Source organism: Balaenoptera physalus (assembly GCF_965194825.1).
Source record: "Balaenoptera physalus genome assembly, chromosome: 15".
NCBI lineage: Eukaryota > Metazoa > Chordata > Mammalia > Artiodactyla > Balaenopteridae > Balaenoptera > Balaenoptera physalus.
The window spans coordinates 6,127,936-6,154,962 of NC_138894.1; the positions used below are offsets into that span (position 1 = coordinate 6,127,936).

The 27,027-nt window shown below is 43.6% G+C and overlaps 1 protein-coding gene across 2 annotated transcripts in view; it reads right to left on the reverse strand.

The window, feature by feature from the left end:
- SLC9A2 (solute carrier family 9 member A2) overlaps positions 1-27,027 on the reverse strand; it is an 85,281-nt gene that overhangs the window by 13,190 nt on the left and 45,064 nt on the right. For both annotated transcript variants that reach the window (XR_014253829.1, XM_082426355.1), the window contains exons 4-7: positions 10,826-11,043; positions 10,177-10,379; positions 1,219-1,308; positions 444-514 (exon numbers count right to left, since the gene is read on the reverse strand). Coding sequence is in view for 1 of the 2 variants with exons in the window: in XM_082426355.1 (XP_082282481.1) it covers positions 444-514; positions 1,219-1,308; positions 10,177-10,379; positions 10,826-11,043 (582 nt within the window). In the remaining variant the exon portion in view is untranslated. The remainder of the gene's footprint in view (positions 1-443; positions 515-1,218; positions 1,309-10,176; positions 10,380-10,825; positions 11,044-27,027) is intronic.

Here is a 27,027-nt window from a genome sequence, read left to right on the forward strand (position 1 = left end):
GTGGAGTGTAGCTCATCTATTAAAGGTACATTGCCTACCTGATATTTACATAAGAGAGAAATACGCTTCTATCTTGTTAAACCTACTATTGTTCCAGGTCTCTATTACAGCTGAACTTTACCTTAAAGGACATACTATGGCACAACAGGAAAGATTTGAAACTCTGAAAAATAACACAAGTCAATATGCCCTGCTTCCTATGGAGCCTTCCTTGCTCCCTGTACTGTCCCAGGCATTTACAAATTGGTTGAACCATGTTTTTATTATTTCCACCACCTCAAAGCCATACCATTTTTCTTTTTAATATACAGACCATGCCTTGCACAGAGTAAGTGTTCAATAAATATTTGTTGAATTGATTTTCCTGTTCAAAAAAAAAAGAAGTCCTGCTTCCAGACTGATTCAGAGCCACATCATAAATTAATGGCAAAAGGCCTTCTTACTTGTCTCTCCAAAAGTTGTGACCCCAGTGTCCACAAACATCTTCAATCCCGGTCTTCACGTGATCGAAAAACTAAAACAGAAAAAGCAGGCTGATTAATTTTACCTCAAATCAGTCATTTCCATTTCTATTTATAAAAATTAGGAATTTCTATTTACAGAAACTCTAATTCTTATTTCTACTTATATTTGTAAACATTTCATCTGTAGAAATTCTAATTATAGAAATTTCTCTTAATATCAAGCTTAAACTTCAAAGACCCTGACAGTTTTTGCTTTTTGTTTATTTGAATAAACAATAAAACAACAATTCATCTTCGAACAAATTGATGCTTGTCGTATCCATCTTAGGCAATTCGTAGATTATTTTTCTCATCATGTATATGTACGGCTGAGTCGCCTTGCTGTGCGCCTGAAACTATCACAACGTTGTTAATCGGATATACTACAATATAAAATAAAAAGTTAAAAAACAATACAACAGCCTGTTCATAATTTTGGAAAATATGAAATATGGTAATAATTTTCCAGTAGAAACATTTCAGGTTGAAGGAAGTGATAGTCCTGTACTCCTGGAGGAGTGTAGCCTCCGTGGGGCTGTGTTCATTCTACCCCCAATTCACGCCCTTCTGGGTCCACCCCCTACCCTACCCCCCTCAACCTCTGCCAGCTACCTCTTCAGGAAATGAGCGCCATGGTGTCAAGCAGTCTGACTTAATCCAATAATTTTCCCTCTAACCATTTAAATTGTTACACTATGGATACATTCACACCTACCCGGCAATGGATTTCCTCACTGACAGCTTGCTGTTTCTTATTGGACCTCTTAACATCAAGGAACTCCACCAGCGGTCGGATAGTTATTCCCTGCACAGAAGAACAAGGGGGGGGAGGGGAAACTTCTTGTCAAATTCAAGAATAACTTTTATTCTCCTAAACTTTGATAACTGACAGAAGATACCCTGCCCCCAAGATTTAACACAGCATATGTAACATTTTGTTACTTTTCTTCTTCCTCTCTAACAGCTGGCCTATTTTCAGAGGGCCATGTCCCCAAACCTGCTACTAGAAGCAAAACAGTGGACAGAATGCAAGGAATTTAAAACATAATTCTATGTAATTCTAAGAAATAGAAAAAGAAAGTAATTCTAAAAAATAATAAAGTATTATCCAGTTCAGAGGAATCACCTACTTGTATTATTCATAGAAAACATCTCAATGATTCATTAATTAATCTATTAAACAATTTTAATTGAGCTTTTATGGCGTACATGTCGGCAGCTCGGGCATTTGGGACACAGGGATGGCTAGTTAAGGACCTCAGCTCAAGGACTTCGTAGTCTCATGAGGAGAAGGATATGCACAAAACCAGTTACAAAGTAGGCACAGGAGGAAGGAGAGAGATACACAGGGAACGGGTCAAGGAAGGCTCTGCAGAAAGGGAAACCTGGATCAGAGTCTTACAAGATGTTGGAAGCAGAACCTAGCAGAGACCTAACAGGAGCACAGGACCAACCGTGAGAAAGGACCCAGTGTGGGTTTGGGCATGTTCACAGGGCACCTGGGAAATGGAGAGAAACATAAGCTATTTAGTAAACCAGGAAGAGAAAAAACTCCTTAATATAATAAAAAATATCTGCCAGAAATCTCTAGTGAACATCTGACTTAATAATGAAACATTAAAAGCATTTCCATTAGAAGTAGGAACAACAAGGACACTCCCAACCTGCTGTGCCACAATGCTTGTCCTGGTCAGTGAAATAGGAAGAGACAGAGGGGAAAGCAGAGATACTGAAAATAGAGTGACAAGGTTTTTGTTGCTCAAGGATGACCTAGTTTTTGTCCTAAAAAATCTACAACAATCTTTTTTCATTTAAAAATAACAAGAGGGCTTCCCTGGTGGCTCAGTGGTTAAGAATCCGCCTGCCAATGCAGGAGACACGGGTTCGAGCCCTGGTCTGGGAAGATCCCACATGCCGCGGAGCAACTAGGCCCGTGAGCCACAACTACTGAGCCTGCGCGTCTGGAGCCTGTGCTCCGCAACAAGAGAGGCCGCGACAGTGAGAGGCCCGCGAACCGCGATGAAGAGTGGCCCCCGCTCGCCGCAACTAGAGAAAGCCCTTGCACAGAAACGAAGACCTAACACAGCCAAAAATAAATAAATAAATAAATTTTAAAAATAACAAGAAAATTTAGTAAAGTGACTAAACATAAAAAGAACATACACAAATCCATCCCATATACTAATTAAAAAAAAAACTAGAATAAACACCTACAAAATAGCAATGAAACATACATATATAGTGAGAGAGAGAACGGGAGAGAATATATTTAATACTAGTATATACTACTATATTATATACTATACTATATGGATACTAAATATATATATATATACACACATACTTTTATACTCTCTACAGAAGTATATAATACAGTATATAATCCTATCATGAAATGCAAAAAAAGCCTTCACAAAGAACTGTAAAATGTAATTAAAGGATATTAAAAAGATTTGAGTTTGAAAAAGACACACACAGTTCCTAGATGGGATTAGTTAACAATATTATGATGGCAGTTTTATCTCAATGTATGTGAAATACAATTTCGATAACATATTCCAAAGGATTTTTAAGAAACGTGAATATTTAGAAGTTGAGAAAATGTTCAAAATTAATCTGGAAGAGTAAATGGAACCAGAAAAATTTAGAGAAAGGAGAACGATGGGGAACTAACAGCTCCCAAAACAAACTATCCGCTATTATGTTTAAAATTATGTGATACGGGCACTAAAATAGGCCAAGGGAGGAGGGGGTGACAATGCGGGGTCCAGAAAGATCCCCAAGTTTCTCGCCTGGTTGGTTGACGGCTGCCACCACTCGGCATGAAGAATTCACGACCAGGAGGGATTACTGGATGTACGGGGAGGGGTGGATATGCTGAGAGACGCTCCCTGACACGACTGATTCCTCGCTCACCTCTCTGCATGTCTTCTTTAAGAATGTTTCTGATAATATAAACTGTGACACACACACATTTTGTAAAGGAGGTCATTAATTTTGTTCCATCAGTCCAGCTTTGGGCATTTTTCAGCTTCACTTTCACTTTCTAAAACATGAATGATTTTGAGCAAGTTTGGCATGAGGCACCTTGTGTTCTAACTTGTAGGTCAGTCTGCCACTCTGAAATAACATAGGAGGTAACAGCCGTTTTCCAATCAACACATATTCTGTAATTTTTAACTTATGTAAATGAAAATAGGTGTCAACATGTGGTTTACAGTGATGGGTGATTTCATTGAGTTTCAGATTCCATGAAGCCTCTAGGTTAATAATAGCTCCAGGAAAAAAAAAAAAAATCAACAAAGTCAGTGCTATTTATAAAATGACACAATGTGTTCTGAGGATACTAAGTGCTGTTTCACATGCTCTTCTCTACCAGGTATTCATTCAGTTAATAATAAGTGAGCGCCTTATATTTGTAAATATAGGACATAAAGGTAAAGATGGGACACGGGGCCTGCCCCAGTCACTAGGCTGATTTCTTCCACTAGACGGATAACCTAGAATAAATAAAACAAAACTGATCTACTACGGGAAGCAAGTGTGGCCCAGCACCCAGGTCAAGTCGAGTTTCTAAAACTACAACATAATTAAGTTTATAATTAATAAAAGTATTGATGAGATGCAATGGCACATCTCATTTAAAGATACATATTTGTACAGATGAACCTATTTGCGGGGCAGGGATAGAGACACAGACATAGAGAAGGGACGTGTGGACACGGTGGGGGGGAAGGAGGGGCTGGATGAAGTGGGAGATTAGGATTGACATATATACACTACCATGTGTAAAATAGCCAGCTACTGGGAACCTGCTGTACAGCACAGGGAGATCAGCTCGGTGCTCTGTGATGACCTAGATGGGTGGGATGAGGGGGGAGGTCCAAGAGGGAGGGGATATATGTATACACATAGCTGTTTCACTTCATCGTACAGCAGAAACTAACACAACACTGTAAAGCCACTATACCCTGATAAAAAAATAAATTAATTACATTAAATTAAACCCCAAAAAGAAGTATTTGTTTAAACAGTTCCTTTTTAATAGTCCCCATTCTCTCTTAGAATTATTTGCAGTTGTCATGCTGTGCTCAAATGGAATTATTTGATAGGTTCTGCCTTACTTTCTCTCCCTCCCTTTGTTCGTTCCTTCCTCAATCCATCTATTTTGGAGGGAGAATACATGGCATCCGAATGTCATATTAAGTTCCCCAAGCTGGATGTTATATTCTGAGAGCCTGGGTCTCTGGTTGGGGGACACAGAAAAAAAAAAAAAGGAATACCTTTGAAAATGCACCTTATTTTACCACATTGCAAAATTCCTCATTTTGGTCACCCGGGGAGCAGCCTGACAAGGCTTAGAAAAACAGCTTGTTACCATCCATGTGGGTTAAAAAATAAAGAAACCCCTTCGTTTTCCATCAAACCACTGAAAAACATATTTGCAAAGCACAAGTTAAATTTTCACCCATTCATTTGGCTTTAGCGCAATAAACCCAACACCCCAGAGTCAGGCCTGGCAGAGGGGAGAACTGTTACACAGCAGCCCCGGAAGAATGACAGCGAGGTAAGCTTTCTTTTCTCCCTCCACCATCTCTGCTTTCTGCCCACCCCCACCCTTCTGCTCCCAGTAAAGTGAGAAAGAAAAAGGCACTGCTGCCTGATTAAAGAAGGAGCATCTTTGGGTCTGTTCTTTTGGAAGAAAATGATTTCTTTCATTTTTGTTTTTTTGCAATTAAATTTTGCAAAAAACAAAGGGGGGGTGAGGGCGGGGGGGGGAACGGCTTTATATTTCTTTGCTGATTTAACAGGCAATTTCCAGAAAGAAGAAACTGTTTGAAGAAACTGTTTTCATTCATTAAAAAATATTACTCTCATTGCTATGCTATCCTATATAAGGCTTTTTCACATTCCAAACTTGACCACAGAGATCATAAATCTGGTTGTGCACACAGTGTTTATTTTAGAATGGGGTAAATGGGATGAGAACCATGAAAGTATTCAAGGAAGAGCTTGTCACCTTGCAAGTAGGGTGACATGCAGACACATCAGTTTCGGACAATGACTTAACAGCAGATTACAGCACTAATCTATGATGGAGGCAAAAAGAGTCTCCGCCCTTGGAATTCCAGTCAACCTGGCTCCCTGATGGACTTCTCCTTAACTACTCAATGAATTTCCAGAATTGTGAGGATCTGCCCTATAATTATAGGGACTAACTGAATAATAATAATTGGGCTCTGAAATACATTGAAAGGAATTAAGTTTTTCTTTCTGCTATTATCATTTTACTTAATGTTATAATGCAAACAGAGCAAATCATCAGGTTAAAACCTTGCATCAGGTATTGTGTTTACATACATATTTCCTCTCTACTGCCTGGGAGGGAGGTACCATGGTTCAGATCTTACAGCAAAGCAAACTGAGGCTCATAGATCCTATTAAGAGCTGGGCCAGAACACTAACCCAGAACAGCCTACTCCAATGTCTGTGCTTTCTACTGCTGGATTCTACCCTGCCTCAATCTTGAATATCATTTTAAAACAAGAGAGATCGCTTATATTTTCTATATCATTACCAATCTTATTTATATGACAATGAACATACACATCCAAGGAATCAGAATCGTTTACTCATTCACTATTCTCCAAGCAAGACTGTTTTCCGGGAAGATGTTAATGGCTTCATCAAGAGGCTACTTTCTCTAATTATCAACGTGATTCAAGGAACGTTAAAATTCTCATTATAAATCTTAGTATCAAATAATAAGCCACGCGTCACAGGAAATTCTGCTTTAGAAGATGGTGCTAACTCAAGAGTATCAGGATGGAAGTATTAAAATATTTCCTACAAGAAATATTAAAATAAGAGGGAAAGGCATTTTAATGTTTAATGATAGGTCCATCAACATAAAAGTTGTCATTTGGAGAAGAATGCATTGCTATTGATCAGAAGGCAAAATTGTATGTATGGATGATAATTAGTTATTTCTACTATGTTTGGAACCCACTAAGTCTCTCCTCCCAGGCTCCTTTCCCTGAGTCCCCTAATAATGGATGTATTCTGGAAAAAAGAACCTTTCTGAAGGCAGCGTGTGTGTATTTGTGTGTTTGTGCATGTGTGTGTTCATCGTCTCCTAAAGACCAGTGGGGGATAGGAAATGGGAGGGAAAGAGGTCAGGTCAAGGACACAAGTGATAGCCATTAGTCTCCAGTCTTTGCACACAAAGGGGGGATAGGGCAGACAACAGCGAAGGGAAGGGAACAGGAGGCGTGGGACCACACAATTCCTCTTCCCATGGGCGTCACAGTGCGTGTCGCAGGGTCATCCTTAAACCTAATCAGGACAGAAGACTGTCCACGGGGCATGCTTGCAGATGCCGAATATTGACCCCCAAAAAATCTCCATCACTGAAGGGTTAACTTGATACGTTACCATACCAAACAGAGCCAACACAACTATTTTGTTTGTTGCCACTACTCTTTTTAATTTGTCGCATTAAAAACTTTCTTGGGGCTTCCCTGGTGGCGCAGTGGTTGAGAATCTGCCTGCTAATGCAGGGGACACGGGTTCGAGCCCTGGTCCGGGAAGATCCCACATGCCACGGAGCAGCTGGGCCTGTGAGCCACAATTACTGAGCCTGCGCGTCTGGAGCCTGTGCTCCGCAACAAGAGAGGCCATGACAGTGAGAGGCCCGCGCACCGCGATGAAGAGTGGCCCCCGCTCGCCGCAACTAGAGAAAGCCCTCGTACAGAAACGAAGACCCAACATAGCCAAAAATAAATAAATAAATAAATAAACTAGGTGTTAAAAAAAAAAAAGAGTGAAAAGAGCAATTTATTAAAAAAAAAAACTTTCTTAATCAATGTTAACTATTGATGTACACAGTGTTCATTCAAAGTGGGTGTGCAGTCTTCTAATATGGGGAATCAAAACTTCGCTTAGACCTTACGCCTGAGTTACGATTCCAAAACGCCAAAATACGAAGAGTGTAAAAATGACACCTTATATTAACCACCTGTACGCATACATTCAATGAACAACAGTATACATTTATTGTAATATTTTTCTTTTTCCTATGTGATGTTTGTTCTGAATGCAGAAGTGCAATGTTATGTCTGTCGAATCTAATAACTAAACAACCTGAGCTTGCATTTTGCGTGTCCTCTCTGGAATTACATCTTTTTATTCAGTCTTTTTTTAATCTCACTTTACAAGGCATAGACCCATGGGGTTGGGGGCACGGGGCTGGTTTTACACTACGGATATTTGTGTAGACATACGGCCGATGGATTCATCTCCAAACGACCTGGTTCTTAGTTGCTCTAGACTGACATGCTTCTATTTTTGTATTTGATACTCAGATGTGACACCTTGATTTCTGAGAGCCTGGAGAAGAGTCCAGAGCATTGACTCAGGCTGGGCAGGGCTTTCTGTGGGGCGTAAGGACAGGGCAGCTGGCTTGGGAAGAGGCAGAGAGTGACTCCCAGGCCTGACTTGTCCCCTTCAAGCACTCTGCCCTAGGCTGCTCCTGAGACATTAAAGCACTCAAGGCAAAATGGATTCACTTTCTTTTTCAAATTCTTTCCCATTTGGGTTTTTACATAATATTGAGCAGAGTTTGAAAAACAATTTGTGTCATTAATGCGGGGCACTTGTTATACTATCCTCTTTACACTTAATGTATGTTTGAAAATTTTCCTTAATGAAGTTTCTAAAATGTCAAAAAAATAAAAAAGAAGAAGAACAGGCAAATGAGCAAGCACATTAGTGGTTGCCAGGGGTTGGGCGAAGGGAAGGGAGGAGAGTGACTGCCTAATGGGTATGGGATTTCCATTTGGGGTTACGAAAAAGTTCTGGAGCTAGATGGTCATGATGGTTGCTCAACATTGTAAATGTATTTAATGTCAATGAATTGTACCCTTTAAAACTGTTACAATGGTAAGTTTTATGTTATGTGTATTTTACCACAATTAAAAAAAACTGGGTTGAAAAAAATAAAGAATAGAGACATGTATATGCAGAACTGAATCACTTTGCTGCACACCTGAAACTAACACAACATTGTTCATCAACTCTACTCCAATATAAAATGAAAAGTTAAAAATAATGGATTCCTTTCACAACGCTGCCTCAGACGTGTGAGACTAGCTAATCGGATGCTTGTTCCAAGGTTCCTGCAAACACACAGTGAAAAGATGGAAGGCAGGGAATCTGCTTAATCTCTCCACCCCTGGGGCGCCGTCTCCCTGCGTTGAGAAACTCAAACCAACCTGGGATGCTTGAACCAAACTAGTAGGTGTCCCTCTAACTGGAACTATCCCTAACCGTAACCGGGTAATACTGTCTTCTCTCTCGGGGGGTTCAGCAGAGCGCCCCGCAGTTCTGAGCTTGCCTCTGGAGTCGGGGTCCCGGGCTCACCCCCAGCCTCCGTCATTCACCAGCCTCTGCCCCTTCTCGCCATCTTGCCTGATCACTGCTCTGGGTCCCACACTGCCTTTCCCACTCGTACCCTTTCCTCTTAACAGCCTCTTCTCACAGCGGCCAGGGGCTCCTTCTACCAAGTAAGACGCATCACGCTTCTGCCCCAAACTTGGATGCTTCCGTTTCACCTGGAGAGGAGCCAACGTCCTGACACTGGCCCGACGGCCCCCGCTGGTCCCTGCCAGTCCCACGTGACCTAGGACTCCTCCGGACTCTCCCTCACCTCCTCTGTCCCAAACCACACTGCCCTCCAGCTGCCACATGGGCCACGTACACACCGCCTCCAGACCTTTGTCTTTAGTCCCATTTGCCTGGAATGTTCTTCGGCTCAGCTAATCCTTTTACCCCCCTGCAAACCTTTACTCAAGCATGTTTTTCACCGTGGCCTTCCGCGACTCTTCCATCCAGAAGTGTAACCGTACTCCACCCTCACCAGGCCTGAGCCCTACAACTTCCTACTGTCCAGCGTCTCTCACCCTCTAACAGACTCTCATTCCCTCACTTCCTCTGTTTACTTTCACTGGAACGGAGGCTTTGCAGGGTCGGGGATATTTCTCGGTTTTGTTCACTCTTGGATCCTAAGCAGCCAGAGCCACGGTCGGGCACACAGAGGAGCCCCAGACGTAATTTCTAAATGACGATCCGCAGAACAGAATCCCCTAAGGGCTGGATAATTAACTTCAAGGGGCTGATTAACTTGCAAAGTCAGGATCTTGACCCAGACCCACGCCCTCCTACCACAGCTCTCCACCTCCCCATATTAAATGTGTAGTCACCCCTCCCATCGTTTCAAGGGACGCACAGCTCAGCAGTGAACCCATGTCAAAGAGCTGCTGGGAGGTCATCGCACAACCAGCATTTAACGAGCACATTTACTAGGTCAGAGAGGAAGACAAATGCCGAGGATTAGCAAGTGCAGCTCATAAATTTCCAGGAGGGAGCTCAGCTCACACAGCTGAGTTTCCTTAAATAGTAATTCTTCTGTGTCAGCCAAGTGACCAAATTGGACTCGCTCAGGCCCCTGCACAATCCAGTGACGTGAGGAAACACCATTTTCCCTCGTGTCCTAACTACCTAAGCCTCAAGATACCTTGGCATCATGTAAAAGGAGTTCACGATGATCACCTGAGTGACCTTGGTTCCTCCTGATAAAGGGAGAGACTTTGCTGGGAGACTGAGCTCTACTCACCAGGATGAAGACAGTGAAGAATATGACCACTATCGCCGCCGTGATGAACAGCTTTTTCCGGGGAAACACGGCAGCAGGAAGGAGAAACACCAGCGCGAAGCAGATGGCCCCGCGGAGCCCACCGTAGGCAATGATGAACTGGTCCTTGAAGGTCAGGGGAATCGTCCGGAACCAGTTAATGACCTGAGTCAGGACAAAGACACCTGAGAAGAAAAACAAAACCAAAGGAAACAGACTGTGTGAGGCCAGGACACAGGAACGTGAAGACGCATTTTCTGGGCTTCTGTTTCAGGACAAAGTACTTCAGAACAGGTCCCTTTCCTACCATCCTGCCCGCATTCCTCCTCCTGGCTCACATCACTGGGCTCTTGGAATCAGAGACGCCAAGAGAGGTTAATTCCACTTAAAGCAAACGCGTGAAGATACTCCGGGGAGGAAAGAGTATGTCAGGATGAGGGGAGAGGAGGAGAAGGAGGAAAAGGGAGAGGCTGTGGAGAGTGAGGAGGTGGGGGAAGGAGATAAGAAAGACAAGAGCCCAAGACGAAGAAGAGAAGCAGCGGCAGCAGCGACAAAGGGAAGGGGCAGGAGGAAGGGCCCATCTCTCCACGCGCGACACCCAACGCTCACGCAGGAGACACGTGCTCATTACCCAGCGCCCTCCAGATCAGGCAGAAGGCCAGGGTGAAGCAGACGAAGGCCCAGTTCCACTCGTGGTTCTTCCCGACGGTGGACACGCCCATGAAGATGAAGATCAGGGTCTCGCTGACGCTGCTCAACATCTTCATGAAATACTTGATGGTCGTGTAGGATTTCTGAGACACGTTTTCTTCCACGTACTTATTCATGGTCATTGCGCAAGCTGTGATTCTACAAGAAGAGAGGCAGCCTCAATTGAAACAGGACGAGGGTCCCAATCAGAACATGAGTCAGCACTTAGCTAAATGGTGGCTCGACCCTTCCACCCACGCCTACAGCACCATTGACTGATTTTTGTAAGTGAACGTGATTTGCATCCTTGGAAACCCTACTGTCTCTGGAGGTCTTCGTCGCTAGCCATGGCTCCAACTGCCCGGCTCTACACAGCTTTCCAGCCTGGGGATGTGGACTTAGGCACCATCACCTATACTGCCAGTATCACAAATATAGACAAACAAGTCCATAATAAACTCAAAACCCATCATCTTCCTATAAAGCCAGTTCCATCTTCTCTATTCCTCTAGGGCCCCAGATGCTAAGCTATCGCTTAAAATCCTAAGCTTGAAACTAGGGTCACATTGGCATTCTCTCTGCATCTCCTTGCTGTCCCCCTCACCATCTTACTGGTCACCAATTGTTTTCTAACCCTCATCCTGAATCTCTTGGACCCACCCACGCTTTTATACCCCGACGCCTTAGTTCCGGGTCTCATTTCTACTTATCTACGATATCCACTTCTGGGAAATTCAAAACGTATTCATAGGCTCTGAAAATTCCTAGTGGAAAGAAACGGTTTTGCTTGTTTTCCCAGCACTTCCAAAACTCTGGGACCACAGAGGTCTTCATGTCCCTTTCCCTTGACATCTATTTTTTTTTTAACTTTTTATTTTATATTGGAACATAGTTGATTAACAACGTTGTGTTAGTTTCAGGTGTACAGAGAAGTGATTCAGTTATACATATATATATGTATCTATTCTTTTTCAAATTCTCTTCCCATATAGGTTGTTATAGAATATCGAGCAGAGTTCCCTGTGCTATACAGTAGGTCCTTGTTGGTTATCGATTTTAAATATAGTAGTGTGTGAGCTTCCCTGGTGGTGCAGTGGTTAAGAATCCGCCTGCCAATGCAGGGGACACGGGTTCGAGCCTTGGTCCAGGAAGATCCCACATACCACGGAGCAGCTAAGCCCGTGCACCACAACTACTGAGCCTGCGCTCTAGAGCCCGCAAGCCGCCAACTACTGAGCCCGCGTGCCACAACTACTGAAGCCTGTGCACCTAGAGCCCATGCTCCGCAACAGGAGAAGCCACCGCAATGAGAAGCCCGCGCACTGCAATGAAGAGTAGCCCCCGCTCGCCACAACTAGAGAAAAGCCCATGAGCAGCAACGAAGACCCAAGGCAGCCAAAAATAAATAAATAAATTTATAAAAAATAAGTAAATATAGTAGAATGTACATGTCAATCCCAAACTCCCTAACTATCCCTTCCCCCACCCTTCCCCCCGGTAACCGTAAGTTCCTTCTCTAAGTCTGAGTCTGTTTCTGTTTTGTAAATAAATTCACTTATCATTTTTTTTCAGATTCTGCATATAAGCAATATCGTACGATAGTTGTCCTTTTCTGTCTGACTTCACTCAGTATGATAATCTCTACGTCCATTCACATTGCTGAAAATGGCATTATTTCATTCTTTTTGATGGCTGAGTAATATTCCATTGTCTATATGTACCACATCTATTATAATACCACACCTCTGCACAGTCTGGGGAAGGAAGGGCTCAGGATGCAGCCCAGACTCCTAGGTTGGACGCCCGAAGCTCTGCACACTCTCCCCTCAGTGACAATTCCAGGTCCCCCAACCCCCGACCCTCTCTCCATTGACCACCCAGCACATACTCAATGGTCTGTAATTTCCCAAAGGGGCCCTGCTCTGTGCTGTCTTCTTGGCTGGAATGTACCCCCGGCCAACTCAAAGGCCACCCACAGGGGGAAATTTAGTATGAGCTGGGTGATAGCTCATACCAGCCTCCATCTAAGGAGACACAGTTACTAGAAATTACCAAAAAGGCATCATTATCCAAGGGTGCTGTAGAATGAAACAGGACAGAATCTGAGTGAGCCGCCCGCCTTCCACTGAGCGATAACTGTGCCATGAGCTAACCGCTGGTCATGATCTGTGAAGTTTCCCACCTTCTCAGAGCTCTAGAGCTGCAATGACCCTACGAGCTTTCCCCCAACCCCTTTCAACCACTGCACTTAGTCTCCCTTACCCTGAGATGTCTGATGTTTTACCAAAATCTTCCTACTGTGAGCATAAGGATAAGTAGAAGAATGAAAATCTAAGGGCCTTCTGAGTTGAGACCTAAACAGGTAACCATGAATATATCTCACTGCAAGGAACAGACCTGTTCCTTCCATAGAAAACATGTGTATCTATTGTGTGCCCCCTACGAAAACAAAACAAAGACCCCACCAAGCCAAGGACCATGCATTCAGCCTCAACGTCCCTGCCCGCAGATTGAGCAGGTATTTCTTTCCGATTTATATGAGTGAGGAATGCATAATTCCTGTGGCTCCCCAAACAAAGAGAACCTTATTAAATGGGCCAGTAAAATTCAGCAGCACAAACACACAGCAGAACCTGTGAAGAGCTGAGGGCTTATCTAATAAGAGTCCATGTCTGCAGAGCCTCCACTCTGCCAGGGATGGCGCAAACGCTTTGTGTGAGTTATGTCAGTCAACCTCCTCACAAGCCTCTGAGGCAAGTGCTGTCATGGTTTCCGTTTTACGGATGAGAGAACAAAGGCAGACAGAGGTCCAGTGGCTCAAGGTCACACAACTAATTGATGGTGGTGCCAGGATTTTAACCCAGGCAGTCCGACTCAAAGCCAGCGCTGTTAGGGACCTACCTCTCGCTCTTCCTGAGCTCTCAGTGAGCTCGATTATCCCTGATGAAAGTGAGGTCCTCCTCCCCAGCCAGGCCCCTGTGCATCCTTTCCCAAGCACAAGCCTCTTTCATTGGTTTCCTATGGCTGTGATATTAGCAAATACTTAATGGCTTAACAATAACACAAGTTTATCACCTTACACTTCCAGAGGTCATAAGTCCAAAATCATTTTCATTCTCTTCTTGATCTGGGGCTAACGTAAAGGTGCTGACAGGACTGTGTTACTTCAGGAGGCTCTAGGGGAGAATCAGTTCCTTGCCTTTTCTACTTTCTGGAGGCTGCTTACATTCCGTGGCTCGTGGCCACGTCATGCCGACCTCTGCCTGCCTGGTCCCATCTCCTCTGACTCTGACCCTCCTGCCTTCCTTTCATAAGGGACCCCTGTGATTTCATCCAGCCCACCCGGATAATCCACTGTTCTCTCCCCATCTCAAGACCCTAACTTGATCACATTGGCGAAGTCCCCTCTGCCATGCAGGGTAACATATCCCCAGGTTCTGGGGACTTAGACCTTTGGGGGCCATCGCTCAGCTGGCCACAGTGTTATTGGCACTCACCTCCCTTGTGTGGTGGCCACAACCAAGGGCACGTCCCTCGTGGGCGCGGCCAGGGCTGCTTACATGTGCCTGGTGACCGAAGCTAGCGGGAGCTCTGTCACACTGGCCTGACATGAAAGCCTGGACCCTCCCCCAGCACAGCGGGCAGTAGACACTGCGGACCACAGTGGCAGGTGGCATCACTGCCAGCACCACCTGAATATAAACCACTCGTTAACGGCATTTCTGAACATTTTCATCTTTCATATTTTGGCTCAATTTTTTTTAATCAGACTTTAAAAAGTAAAAGTTGCCCAATACTAAGTAATGAGGGCAAAAGCCAGAAGAATCTGAATCATACTATGTTTTATGAAGAAAAGACACATACACAGCAGCACACACCAATGAACCTTCTTAAATGTTGCCAAGTTGAAAGTCTGTAACAAAACCAATAAGGGCCATCATTCCTTCTTGAATTCTCTTATCCCGTGCAGAAGATGCTTTAAAATGGTTTGACTATTAAGCATTTAAACTTAAAGACAAATATGGAGAATGATAAACACCGAAGTACCTACCACCCAGCTTTTTCCAATCACTTTTAACAATAAAGCATCAGCTATAGAGTTGAAACCCCTACATTTCTCATACCAACCCTATTTCCCTCTGTCCCTCTTGGATTTGGATTTTTTGTTTATCATTCAAAAAGTGATTGTTAAAAGGCTAAAGAAAGTTGCTTTTGTGTATGTGCTAATTATTTCCCTCTGAGATCACGTTCACATCATTCACCGGGAAAAATGTAAACCATACAGGCAAAACGTAATCTTCAGCTCATTAAATGAGCAATTAAACAAAAATTTCTATTCAGAAATTATTGAAAACTATAGCTTTGATGTAGGAATAAAAAAATACATGAGGGCTTCCCTGGTGGCGCAGTGGTTGAGAATCTGCCTGCCAATGCAGGGGACACGGGTTCGAGCCCTGGTCTGGGAAGATCCCACATGCCGCGGAGCAACTGGGCCCGTGAGCCACAACTACTGAGCCTGTGCGTCTGGAGCCTGTGCTCCGCAACAAGAGAGGCCGTGACAGTGAGAGGCCCGCGCACTGCGATGAAGAGTGGCCCCCGCTCGCCGCAACTAGAGAAAGCCCTCGCACAGAAACAAAGACCCAACACAGCCATAAATAAAAAAATAAAATAAAATAAAATAAAAAATACATGAATTATACATGAATGTTCACGGGATCATTTTCCATTGCTTTGTATCCTTAACATGACACCAGAGTGAAGCTCCTGTGTGCCAGACACCTCCCTGTAATTCAACACCGCCTCCGAACAGCACAGGTGCGATCCTCCGGGGGAAAAACACCCTCAGCAGGTACCAGAGGCCCCAGAGCCCGGCAATGCCCTGTTCAGGAAATGCGGGTGTGTCTATGACGCGGATGCACCGTACAGGCTGGGGACAAATGTTTCAAGGTCGCGTTCCGGCCTGTCATGTACAGCTCCATATACACACCCTCTCAAGCAAAGGCCAGGAGGTGTTTCATTACAAAGAGGGGTCTTGTTTGCTGTAGGATGCGCTAACCTACATCAAACCACCTCACCTTCAGTAACATCCTACGTACACAAAACTACAAATGAGTTAGTCTCCCTTCAATTAGGGAGGTACACACAATAATACAGTCTCCCTGGAAGAGAGAAGAATAAAAGCTTCCTGCCCCTTTCCTGGATCATCACCTATAGCTGATAGTATTAACCATCATCATAAGTTTGACCCTCCTTCATTTTTCTAAGAATTATGAGACGCTTCTAGAGCTGGGAACTGGTGCGGACTGGAGCCTTACTGGGTTTGGAGCTCGTGGCCAGCAGTGCCTTGGGTAGGAGGTCACGTCATAGCAAATCACAGTAGCACTGAAGCACATAAGAGAGGGACGATTTCTTTCTCCACCAAAGAGAACTCATGAAACTTTCACACCTGAAGTCCACAGCCTCTCGCCCTCATTCTGAACATCAGCGTGATAATATCCACACCAAAATAATAACCAAAATAACTCGTGACATTTTAGAAAACTCTAGTTGAATTTCTTAACTCTAAAGCTCCTTCAAACATAAAACTATTGGCCTTCAGTATTCCCAGTCTGACCTTACTTTTATCAGCTCACGTCATTGAATCATCTTTCTCCCTGCTTTCCATGTAGGTCTCTCTGTCCTAATCTTCCAATTTAGTTCATATGATCAGGAATAACAACTGAACATTAACCAATATTTTCTTAGCATCTACTCTGGGTCAAGTTCTGGGCTGGGATCTAGGAAGATGAAAGCAAGTAAGAGGCAGCTTCTACTTTCAAGAGTTCGTGGTCTAAGAGGAGAAAGAGTCATGGAAAGGTAACTGTAACACAGCATGGCAAGTGCCAGAAACGGAGAAGGGGAAGGATGCTTCGGGAGCACAGGAAAGGAAATCGTTGCTTCTGCCACAAAAGAGGGGACATTTGAGCAGAATCTTCATGGGTAAGTGAGAGCTCCCCGAGCAGGAAGAAGAGGGAAGTGATCCAGGAAAAGAAGAGGACACATTCAGAGCCATGAAAGAAACGAACAGGTTGGTATATTCAGGGACCTGCAGAATTGACTCTGCTGCAGGGGAGAGAGAGGAAGAGAAGGTTCACAGGTGGGGACACGGAAGTTAGGGGCCAGGTAATGACATGTGACATAACTCTTACATGTCATGCTTAGGAGCCCATTGTATAGGCTGGTGGGGAAAATGAGAGATTATATCTTCCACCATGTAATTCATGTTTAATCTCCCCAAACCAACTGGAAGCTTCATGGGGGAAGAAGTGTCATCAACGCTTGTCACAGTGCCTGGCACCTCATTAATGTGTTCTGAATCGATGATGACGCGGATCCAAGGATGGATTATTCATCGGAACGGTGGTGTGTCATGGACAGATTTGCATTTTAGAAAGAGAACTCCGAAGGACATGTGGAGGACAGATCTGGAGGGGAAAGACCTAGAGCTTGGAGTCATTTTGTTTCCCACAGTGGTTTTTCGTTTGGTTTTCAAAATCCATTGCAGCACCTGGCCCGTATAGCCTCCCAAAAAAGGTCTATGTTTGGACAGGTGTTAGGTTCCATACCGTGGGACCACGTGGAGGTAAGGTTCATATAGAATTCACTGGGGCCCTCTGCTTTGTTATTATCTTGCCTCACACGGTGGTTTAACATAAATGTAGGGTGATTATCACCAATTTAGAGACAGAGAAGCTAAAGCACTATAATTAGCGGTTTTTGCATTCACCAGCAATTGAGGTTTTCTTCATCACTGTATCACTGTCAATGCAGCATACAAAAAAATTCAGGCCAGCTAATACTGTCTCAACGGGCTTCCGGGGGAAAACAGACTTTCTATTCAGATAATCTGTCGCTGGACTATTTTCTGAATAGAAAATTCCAACAAACACTTTTATCTATAGTACTCCACGACTCCACCCCGGCAGCCAATGAATCGATGTTCATGTCTGTGGATGTTCACTTCCTTGCCACCAGAACCCACACTCTGAGAGACATGGGGCGACCCTTCATCCACAGGTAGCATGGCTCCCTGCACGCAGCGGTACCAAGCGTACGTTCGCCTGATGCTGGCTGAGTCTAGCTTAATGGAGATCCACAGCCCTTCACTAGGCAGTCGGCGGCATCTGTAGAACCAAAGGGAGCGGCATCCCTAAGGATGGCGGGCGGTGAAGGCAGATTTCTGGCTGTGAAGATAAAACATACACATACCTTGTCTGTGTTCACTTACATATGGTGTAGCCATGACTTGGTTAGTTCAGTTTATAAATACTAGTGCTTTTATTTTTTTGAAGAGTGGTCAATTCTATAATTTCGATTCCCACGTTAGACCTGTTCTGTAATCTGAACTGTTAAGAATTAGAACTGAGCTGACAGAAAGAATGTTGCAAAATTCTTTCATGCCTACTCCATGCCTGTGCGTGATCTTAAAAAGTATGGATTCAGTTGCAGGAAAATACAGCCCAAATAACTGTTGCATATTCTCCATAAAGACTTTGCCAAACATAAAAGCATACGCTACTAATCAGTGCCAAGCATTAGCAAAGATGAAGAACAATTAAAAAGCTTTCTCTGTATTGATTAAAGCCAGGTCTGTGGTGACTCAGGGTACACTGTATGTTCTCAGAATAAAGTACTCACTCATGTGAGGTAAATTAATTATTCCAGGGCACGAATTTACTATACAATGGATTGCCTCTTCCAGAAAACCTGACAACCAAGAGAAAGTGAGTTTGACATATGAGAAAATTTTTAAAAAAATTCTTTTTCAAAGAAATATCCAACCACCAAAACTGAACCTTTCTTAAAATAGCAAAATGAAATAAATCCAAACAATTATAGATGCTTGATTATTCATGCAGTCTTGCCCATTTCATGGATTTTCCACATCTTGTGTTTTTTTTCTACTTTAGATGCTTTCAATTCAGCTACTGTTTATAGCTCATTTCCTGCCTCCTAAAGCAAGCATGGTCTTGTGGAAAGAACACATAAGAGATCACAGCTCAGGGTCAAAAGTGTGATGAAACACAAGGCATCAAGGGACCCACGGCATCCACTGACTCTAGTTGGGGACTGTTGACAAAGGCATGAGAGGCAGGAAGACTGGACCAAGAGCTTGCTGATGGAATTGAAGTTTTCCAGCTGGAGAATGCCTGGTGGGCATTGGGGGTGGGCTGCAGGTGGGACCTGGGTATGAGAAACAGCCACGCGACAACCCTGCACCAATGAGCATGCAGGGTGTTCTCAGGATTCAACAGGAACACCAGGACCGTCAGCGGAAGTTGTTCTATTCTGGAAGCTCTCGCTGCTCCTCGCACATGAGTGGCACAGCAGTATTTCTAAAAGTACGGTTTGTGGACCACGTGATCATGAGAAGTCCGTGGAAAGACGCAAATGCCAAGGCTCCCTCTCAGACCTATGGACTCAGAATCTCTGGCGGGGGCCTAGGATTCTGTATCTGTAACAACCTTTCCAGGTGATTCCTAAATACATCAAAGTTTGTGGAAACCAAGGGAGCACAGGCAGACAGTTCAGAGGGGGATGAATGAATGAGAAAAAGAGCTGACATTTGAATCCTGTTATTTAAAGATTTATTGGGGAGTGAAAATAAGGGCTAACATGAGATTTGAGGACTAGTGTGGATTTAATTACACTTTCCCACCTATTTTCCCTTCCCTTCCCTTCTTTCAAATTCCATTACTTGTATGTTCCCACCTTCTCTTGCCTGGACTAATGCACAGGTGCCTTCACCCTGCTGCCGGCCACACGTCCCCACCCTCCTGCCCAGACAGATTCCTCAGCCCTGGGGCGTCCAGTGAGCCTGACGCCATGCCCTCCAGCTTCCACCCCAGAGTACTATTCAAATATTATCAGTGTCATATGGGATGGTGTAGAAGGGTTCAGAAGCTCTCCAATCACGTATTCACTAGAAAGCAGAAATAAAGTGTGTCACCTCCCTGCTTATTACAGTTTCCAAAGGCTCCTGATTGTCTACAGAACAAGACAGGTCAAGACTAGGCATCTGCTAGGGGTTGAGGGGAGGGAGGGATTGGGAGTTTGGGATTAGCAGATGCAAACTATTATATATAGGATGGATAAACCACAAGGTCCTACTGTATAGCACAGGGAACTCTATTCAATATCCTGTGATAAACCATAATGGAAAAGAATATGAAAAAGAATATGTATATGTATAACTAAGTCACTTTGCTGTACAGCGGAAATTAACACGACATTGTAAATCAACTCTACTTCAATAAAATTTAAAAAAAAAAAAAAGACTAGGTATCTGCCTCTCTCATCACCCTCGACTCAGTTCTTGGATGTAGCCCAGCAATTCACCTGCGAGGCTTCTGCCTCTATCCAGAATGCCCTTCTCTCCATCACCAGGGCTTCAACCCGGGGGGGGGGGGGGGGGGGGTGGTCACCAGCCCCACCTCCACTGTATCGTTTATATGCTTTATTATCAAGGACCGAGTTTTCCTTGACTTGTAGTCAACACAGATGGGGATGGCCATCTCCCCACAAGTAAGTTTATGCTCACTGCTTTCTTCTAACAGACTATCTCTTAAACCGTAGGGCTGGTCATGTGACACAGTCTGATCCAATCACGGTTCTCCAAATCCCTGGGCCAATCACACTCCTTCCTTTGAAATTTCTTCTAACCGGGGCTGGCAGGGTAGATCTCTCTTTATAGGGACAGGGTTGTAGAGATACAGAACTCAATTTGTCTGTGACCTTTGTTTTGATGAGAAGGAAGTCATCACATAGAGGAAGACAAAGTTGAGAGAGAAAGACGGTCCAGGTGACATGGGAGTCCCTGGTCCCATCAACCCAAGGCCAAATCTACAAGAATTTATTTATATGAGCCGACACATTCCCCCTTTATGGTGTAATCTGGTTTGATTTGGGTTTCCCTTACTAACCCAGAGGCTCCCTCTATTGCCTGAGCTGGGCTCCTGGTTACAAAGACCCCGGTGACTCAAGTTATACAGTTGCGGGTTAGCTGTGAGAGTGCAGTGGGAAGACAGACTCATGGCCCCTCGGGCCTGGGAACACTGAAGATGTCAGACCATGTGCGGTTGCGGGGAGGGGAAAGAGGCAGCAGAGAGGGAGGGCACACGAAGAGAAACGCTAGAGCATCAGAACGCCCAGAGTCTCCTGGCCAGGAAACCAAGCGAGGAAGGCTTGGGGTTCACACCAGGCTGGCTTCCTCCCCTGAGCAGGGAACAACCACACCAAGGGGGGTTCCATCAAGGTCAAGGGGCAACCGGTTTTCCTTTGGGCAACTATCTGTTCTTGGAAGAGCAAAGCTTGACCCCCGCCCATAGCTGAATTCCCTGGTCTAATGCCCTCACGAAAGGAATGGAAATGTGATCTTAGTCGTGTGTCCAAAACCGTCATGCTCAGAAGTGCAAGCTGGGTGGTCACTGTAAACTGTATCTCACTATCAGTTTTCTGAAAATGTTTTCATTAAAACAGAAAAGGGAATTATTCTAGGAAATTATACCATATTTACATTTCTGTTTATAATCCTATTTTGCACCTTGGCCTACATATTACTAGAAAATAACTTTAGCCTTATTATTGCTTAGCCTTCAGAGTCTGAAAGACGAAAATGCCACTTTATCTCTTTTTTTTTTTTTCAAATTATTATTATTATTATTTTTTAATTTATTTATGGCTGTGTTGGGTCTCCGTTTCTGTGCGAGGGCTTTCTCTAGTTGCGGCAAGCGGGGGCCACTCTTCATCGCGGTGCGCAGGCCTCTCACCATCGCGGCCTCTCTTGTTGCGGAGCACGGGCTCCAGACGCACAGGCTCAGTAGTTGTGGCTCACGGGCCCAGTTGCTCCGCGGCATGTGGGATCCTCCCAGACCAGGGTTCGAACCGTGTCCCCTGCATTGGCAGGCAGATTCTCAACCACTGCTCCACCAGGGAAGCCCAAAAATGCCACTTTAAATTGTAAGCTCTAGACCAAGAGCAATGTAGTGATGACTTGATCATCAAATCATTTTCTACAATATACTTGAAACACAGGCCAGCAGTAATATAATCATTTTCAGATAAAGACAAAGACCAGTCAAGAAACAGTCAGAAAAGCAAAGTGATGGCAGAACCAAACAGCAAAAACCAATGGTGAGCTCTATAGAGCAAAGCTAACGGAGATATGATACAAGCCATATATGTAATCTTCGATTTCCTAATAGTCATGGTTAAAAATGTAAAAAGATGCTGGTGAAGGCAACTTTCATAATATGTTTACTTAATGCAACAGATCTAATACACTGTCATTTCAACATGCAAGCAATATAAAAAACATTAATGAGATATTCTACAATCTCTTCCTACTAAATCTTAAAAATCTGATGTCCATTTTACACTTAGAACACACCTCAAGTTAGACTGGCCACATTTTAAGTGCTCAAAAGCCACATGTAGCACATGACCACAATAGTGGATTACACTCAGGAAAACAAAAAAAGTGGCAGTCTACCGGTTTTGTTCCTCCTTCAAAAAACCAAGCAAATACTGGAGTTTACCAGTTGAATCTATTTCATTAAAAGTTTAAACCATCAAAATAAATGAAAATAAGTTCCCGAATCATTTACACTAATCTGGGCAAGTACTGTGTGATCTCACGTATCTGGAATCTAAAAAAAGCAAAGTCACAGAAACAGAGAGTCAATTGGTGGTTGCCAGGGGCTTGCAGGGGTTGTATGGGAAACAGGTAACAGTGGTCACAGGCTACAAACTTCCAATTATAAGATGAATAAGTTCTGGGACCTAAGAGGCAGTATGGTGACTGGAAAATCCTGGATGTGATGGTACATTCGATAGTACAGGCAGTTAACAATACTGTATTGTGTACTTGAAAGTTCTCACCACACACACACAAAGAAGGGTAGCTATGTGAGGTGATGAACGTGTCAGCTAACTTTATGGCGGTGATCCTTTTGCAATATACATATATTATCTAATCATCACGTTTTTACACCTTAAACTTACACAATGATGTGTGTCAATCACATCTCAATAAAGCTAGGGGGAAAAAAAGGGTTATCATTTCAAATCCCTTCCTGCCTTTTCTAGTCTTGCCCTGCAGGTGAGGCAAAATTATACACAAGAAAACAAAAGATAGGTGAGTCACCATTAAAAATACAGTACAGTTTTGTTTGTTTCTTTTTCACTTTTTTCCTGAATGTGTCCAGAAAATTAAGGGAGATACGATTGGTCTTTTTTCTATTATTTAACTAATTTCCTGCCTCAGTTTACTATCTTCCTCCCTTACCCACTGCCCCCATGCCATGTAGTGTTTGAGGTGGCCATATAAGGGTTTTTTTTTAATATTTTATTTTGGCAGTTTTGAAATACATACTGTTCTTCCACTTTCATAGGTTTGTTATTTTACAATTTGATTTAACTTAAATAGGACTGAATTGGTCACTGTAACAAACTCATTCTTTCTGTTTTGTTTTGTTTTGTTTTGCTGCACCACGCAGCATGTGGGGTGCAGGATCTTAGTTCCCCGACCAGGGATCGAACCTGGGCCCCCTGCAGTGGAAGTGTAGAGTCTTAACCACCGGACCACCAGGGAAGTCCCCATATAAGATTTTAAAGAGGTCAGTTCTGACCAGTCAGAGCTATCGGTGAAGGCATACAGCAGCATCAAAAAGAAAACTTTTATTTGCCAAGACGATATAAGGTACAAAGAGACAGTGAACAACAGAGCACGAGACCCAGAGCCATAGATGAAAGCCTGCGTTATGGTCCCCTCTCTCCTTTCCCTCCAAACTCTACCTCCCTGCTGTTCTACGTGATGTGCGGGCATGCACAGACACCCCCCAGCACCTGGACATAGCCCTGGTCTAAAGCATCCTCTCTACCTGTCCTGCTCCAAGAGCCCCAGCTGGCCTGCAGTGAAGCTGGCTGCAGGATTAAGCCAATTCTTACGCAACTGACTCAGTCTTTAAATAGCCATTTCTTCTAAAAGAAAATTTTTTTTTTGTTTCAGGGGAAGATGTGGGTGTTAGGTTAGGGGTGAATTTGAAGTTTAAAGCTCCAACTAGAAATAAGATGATGTGGCCTGCTCGCTCTCTGTTTTTTCAGGCTTTAAGACTAATTCAATTTACATGGAGGCCAGGCCAGAGACTAGGTGATAAATGATGACTTGTGTGCAGACTAGCATTTATCCAGGTTGTGTTATCCAGATTGTTTTGTTAAAGCTCCAGGTCACCTTCTTACACGGAGAAAAACATCCAGTAAACATGAGAAAAGGCTAGGGAAAATTAATAAAAGATACCTGTCTTACACTCAAAATAAACAAACCATCAAACATGATGCTTTGGACCATGTTTTATGAATGTCTTGAAACGTCACATGCTCTTTTCTTTTCCCCCATATTTTGAGAAGACCAGTAAACGTGAACTAGTCATTCTGGCCTGTAGGGCTCTGGTTTCGTATGACTGTATCTTGAAGAGATCGTCTTCTAACTGCTACAACTGGTGGGCAAACCAGGAGCAACCAGAAGAAGCAGCTACAAAATGGCCAGCAAAAGCATGCTTTCTTATTGCTCTCAAAGTTTTCAATAGATGACAATCACCAATTCATACAAAGGAAAACAGGAAAGAAAGGGAACATGATCTTCACAGCTTCCGCAGTGACCGCTTCTGTCCAGCGAGATCAGCCCTGCTCCTTGACTTTATCCCTGAGCCTATCATTCTGGAAATTCCTGTTAAAGTCTCATTTTAAAAATGTCATTGAAAGGTGCTTGTTTTTATTGTTAGAGTGGATACTGGGACATATCCTGGACGGGCCTGTTAACTGGAGACCCAGGGCCCAGGCCTCACCCTACAGCCACGGTTTTTGCCCACAAGGGCCTCACTTTGCTCATTCATAAGATGGAACTGGTAATTACCGTTTCCTGCTTTCTTTGCAATAATGCTGCTAGAATAATTGAAACAGCAAATCGAAAATATTTTAAGTGCCCTCTAGAGAAGAAAGACTAAGGAATTATCAACCCATGGAAACAAAACTAAAGAATATTGGGTGCCTGCTGTCCTATCAGAAGGAGGACTTGGCCATGTTCTTGTAAATTCGTAGAGCACAGCAAAGAGATATCAGTATCTCCCGGCAGGCTGCTGGCTGCTGTGGGGACCAAGCATCTCCCTCTTCAGGACGGTGGATTTTCAGCATCCCATGACTGGATCCCAGGGCAATGTACAAGGTGAGGACCAGAAAGGTGCCTGATGTCCACAAGGGGGAACAGAGTTCCAGCTCAGTTCATGTCGGTGTGGATCTGAACTTAGGAATCCCTTAGGCATCTGTTAGTGTCCTTGGGTGAGGGGGATGATGGGAATCATTTTTGTTCTATCTCTGCGCAATTTTCTGAACATAAAGTTCAAAACACGTGAGCCAAGACACAAATTTCTAAAATCAATGCTATGAGTCCCCTCTCCAACCCCAACTATTGAGCTGTGATACTCGAAGTGTCCAATGCTATTGAGACGTGAGGGGTCTTGTTTAAGAGACTAGAAACTTTCCCTTAACTTTAGCTCTAGGGCTGTGGAAACACACTCTGATGTACGCACACACACACATGCACATGTACACACTTTCCCTACTACAACAACTTATCCCAGTATAGAAATGAGCAGAAAGATATTAGAAAATTAGAAAACAGGAACTTTCATCTACCCCCTGGTGTTTGAAGCTAAAACTCTCCTGAACACACAGGAACATGTGGACACAAATAATTCCTTAACGTTAAATTAAGAATTGAAGTATTAGGAGAGGCCACAAAGTGGAAAGAAAACCTAAGACTGTCCAGAAGTCAGCTCTCCAAACAGCTTCTAAGACAAAGAACGAGAAGACAGATGGAACTCCACCTCCTATTAATTTACTTGTTGTCAGTGAAAAATCACATCAGATCACAAGTTCATGACAAAAAACCAATAGCAGTGATAGTAGGCTTTGTGGATACCAAGATACACTGCTTCCAACATCTTTCCAAAGAAATCAAAATGCTAGAATCCTGCCCAGTGCTTTCCTACCTACAACTAACACAACACTGTAAAGCAACTATACTCCAATAAAAATTTTTTTTAATTTACATAGAGTAAAATTCACTTTTCTTTGGTATAGAGTTCTGTGAAGTGAGATAAATGCAAACAGCTGTAGAACCTTCACTACAATCAAGATATAGAACAGTTTCATCACTCCCACAAATTCTTGCATTCTGCCCCCTTCCAGTCAACCCTTCTCTTCATGTCTATCCTCTGGAAATCACTTATCTGTTTTGTCTCTATAGGTTTGCCATTCACAAAATATCTTATAACTGGAATCACACTGTATTTATCCTTTAGAATCTGAGTTCTCTCACTTAGCAATATATATCTGAGATTTATCCATGTTGTTGCATATGTTAATTAATAGTTCATTACTTTTTATTGCTGAGTGGGATTCCATTGTACACATGTACCATAATTCATTTATTCATTCACCAGATGAAAGACATCTGAGTTGTTTCTAGGTTTTGGTGATTATGAATAAAGCTGCTGTAAACATTCACACACACACGCAAAAAAGACACTGCATTTTGAACCCAGACCCATCTTCTGCTCTACAGAAAGACGTTTCTTTTTCATCACACTTTTGTATCAACTACCTGCTTATTACATGATCTCATTCTAAGACAGGCTGCCCAAGAGTCCACCCAAGACAAAGCTGAAGCACAGGGGCATCGGAAAGGCATTAAGAAGAGGAAGGAAGAAGGCGAGAGGGATGGAGAAGTGGGAGAGAGGGGAGGACAAACCCTGGGAGGACCAGGTTTCATGCTCCACACTTTTACAAATTCAGAGAGAGGTGCTTCAACCCTTCTCTCAGCTCCCCAGCTGTCTGACCCCTCTGCTGATTTTCCTTTCTGTGTGGCTCCCATTTCTCTTAAACAAAAAGAGACTCTACTGAGCATGCTCAGAAGTCATGTGCCTTCACTCCCATTAACCTTAACATCTGCTTTTAAACGGTAAAAGAAGGTGCCATCAGCATGAAGTACGATAGGAATTTCTACACTCGGTACAAGTTAAATGCGGAACAAATGACGAGTTCTAT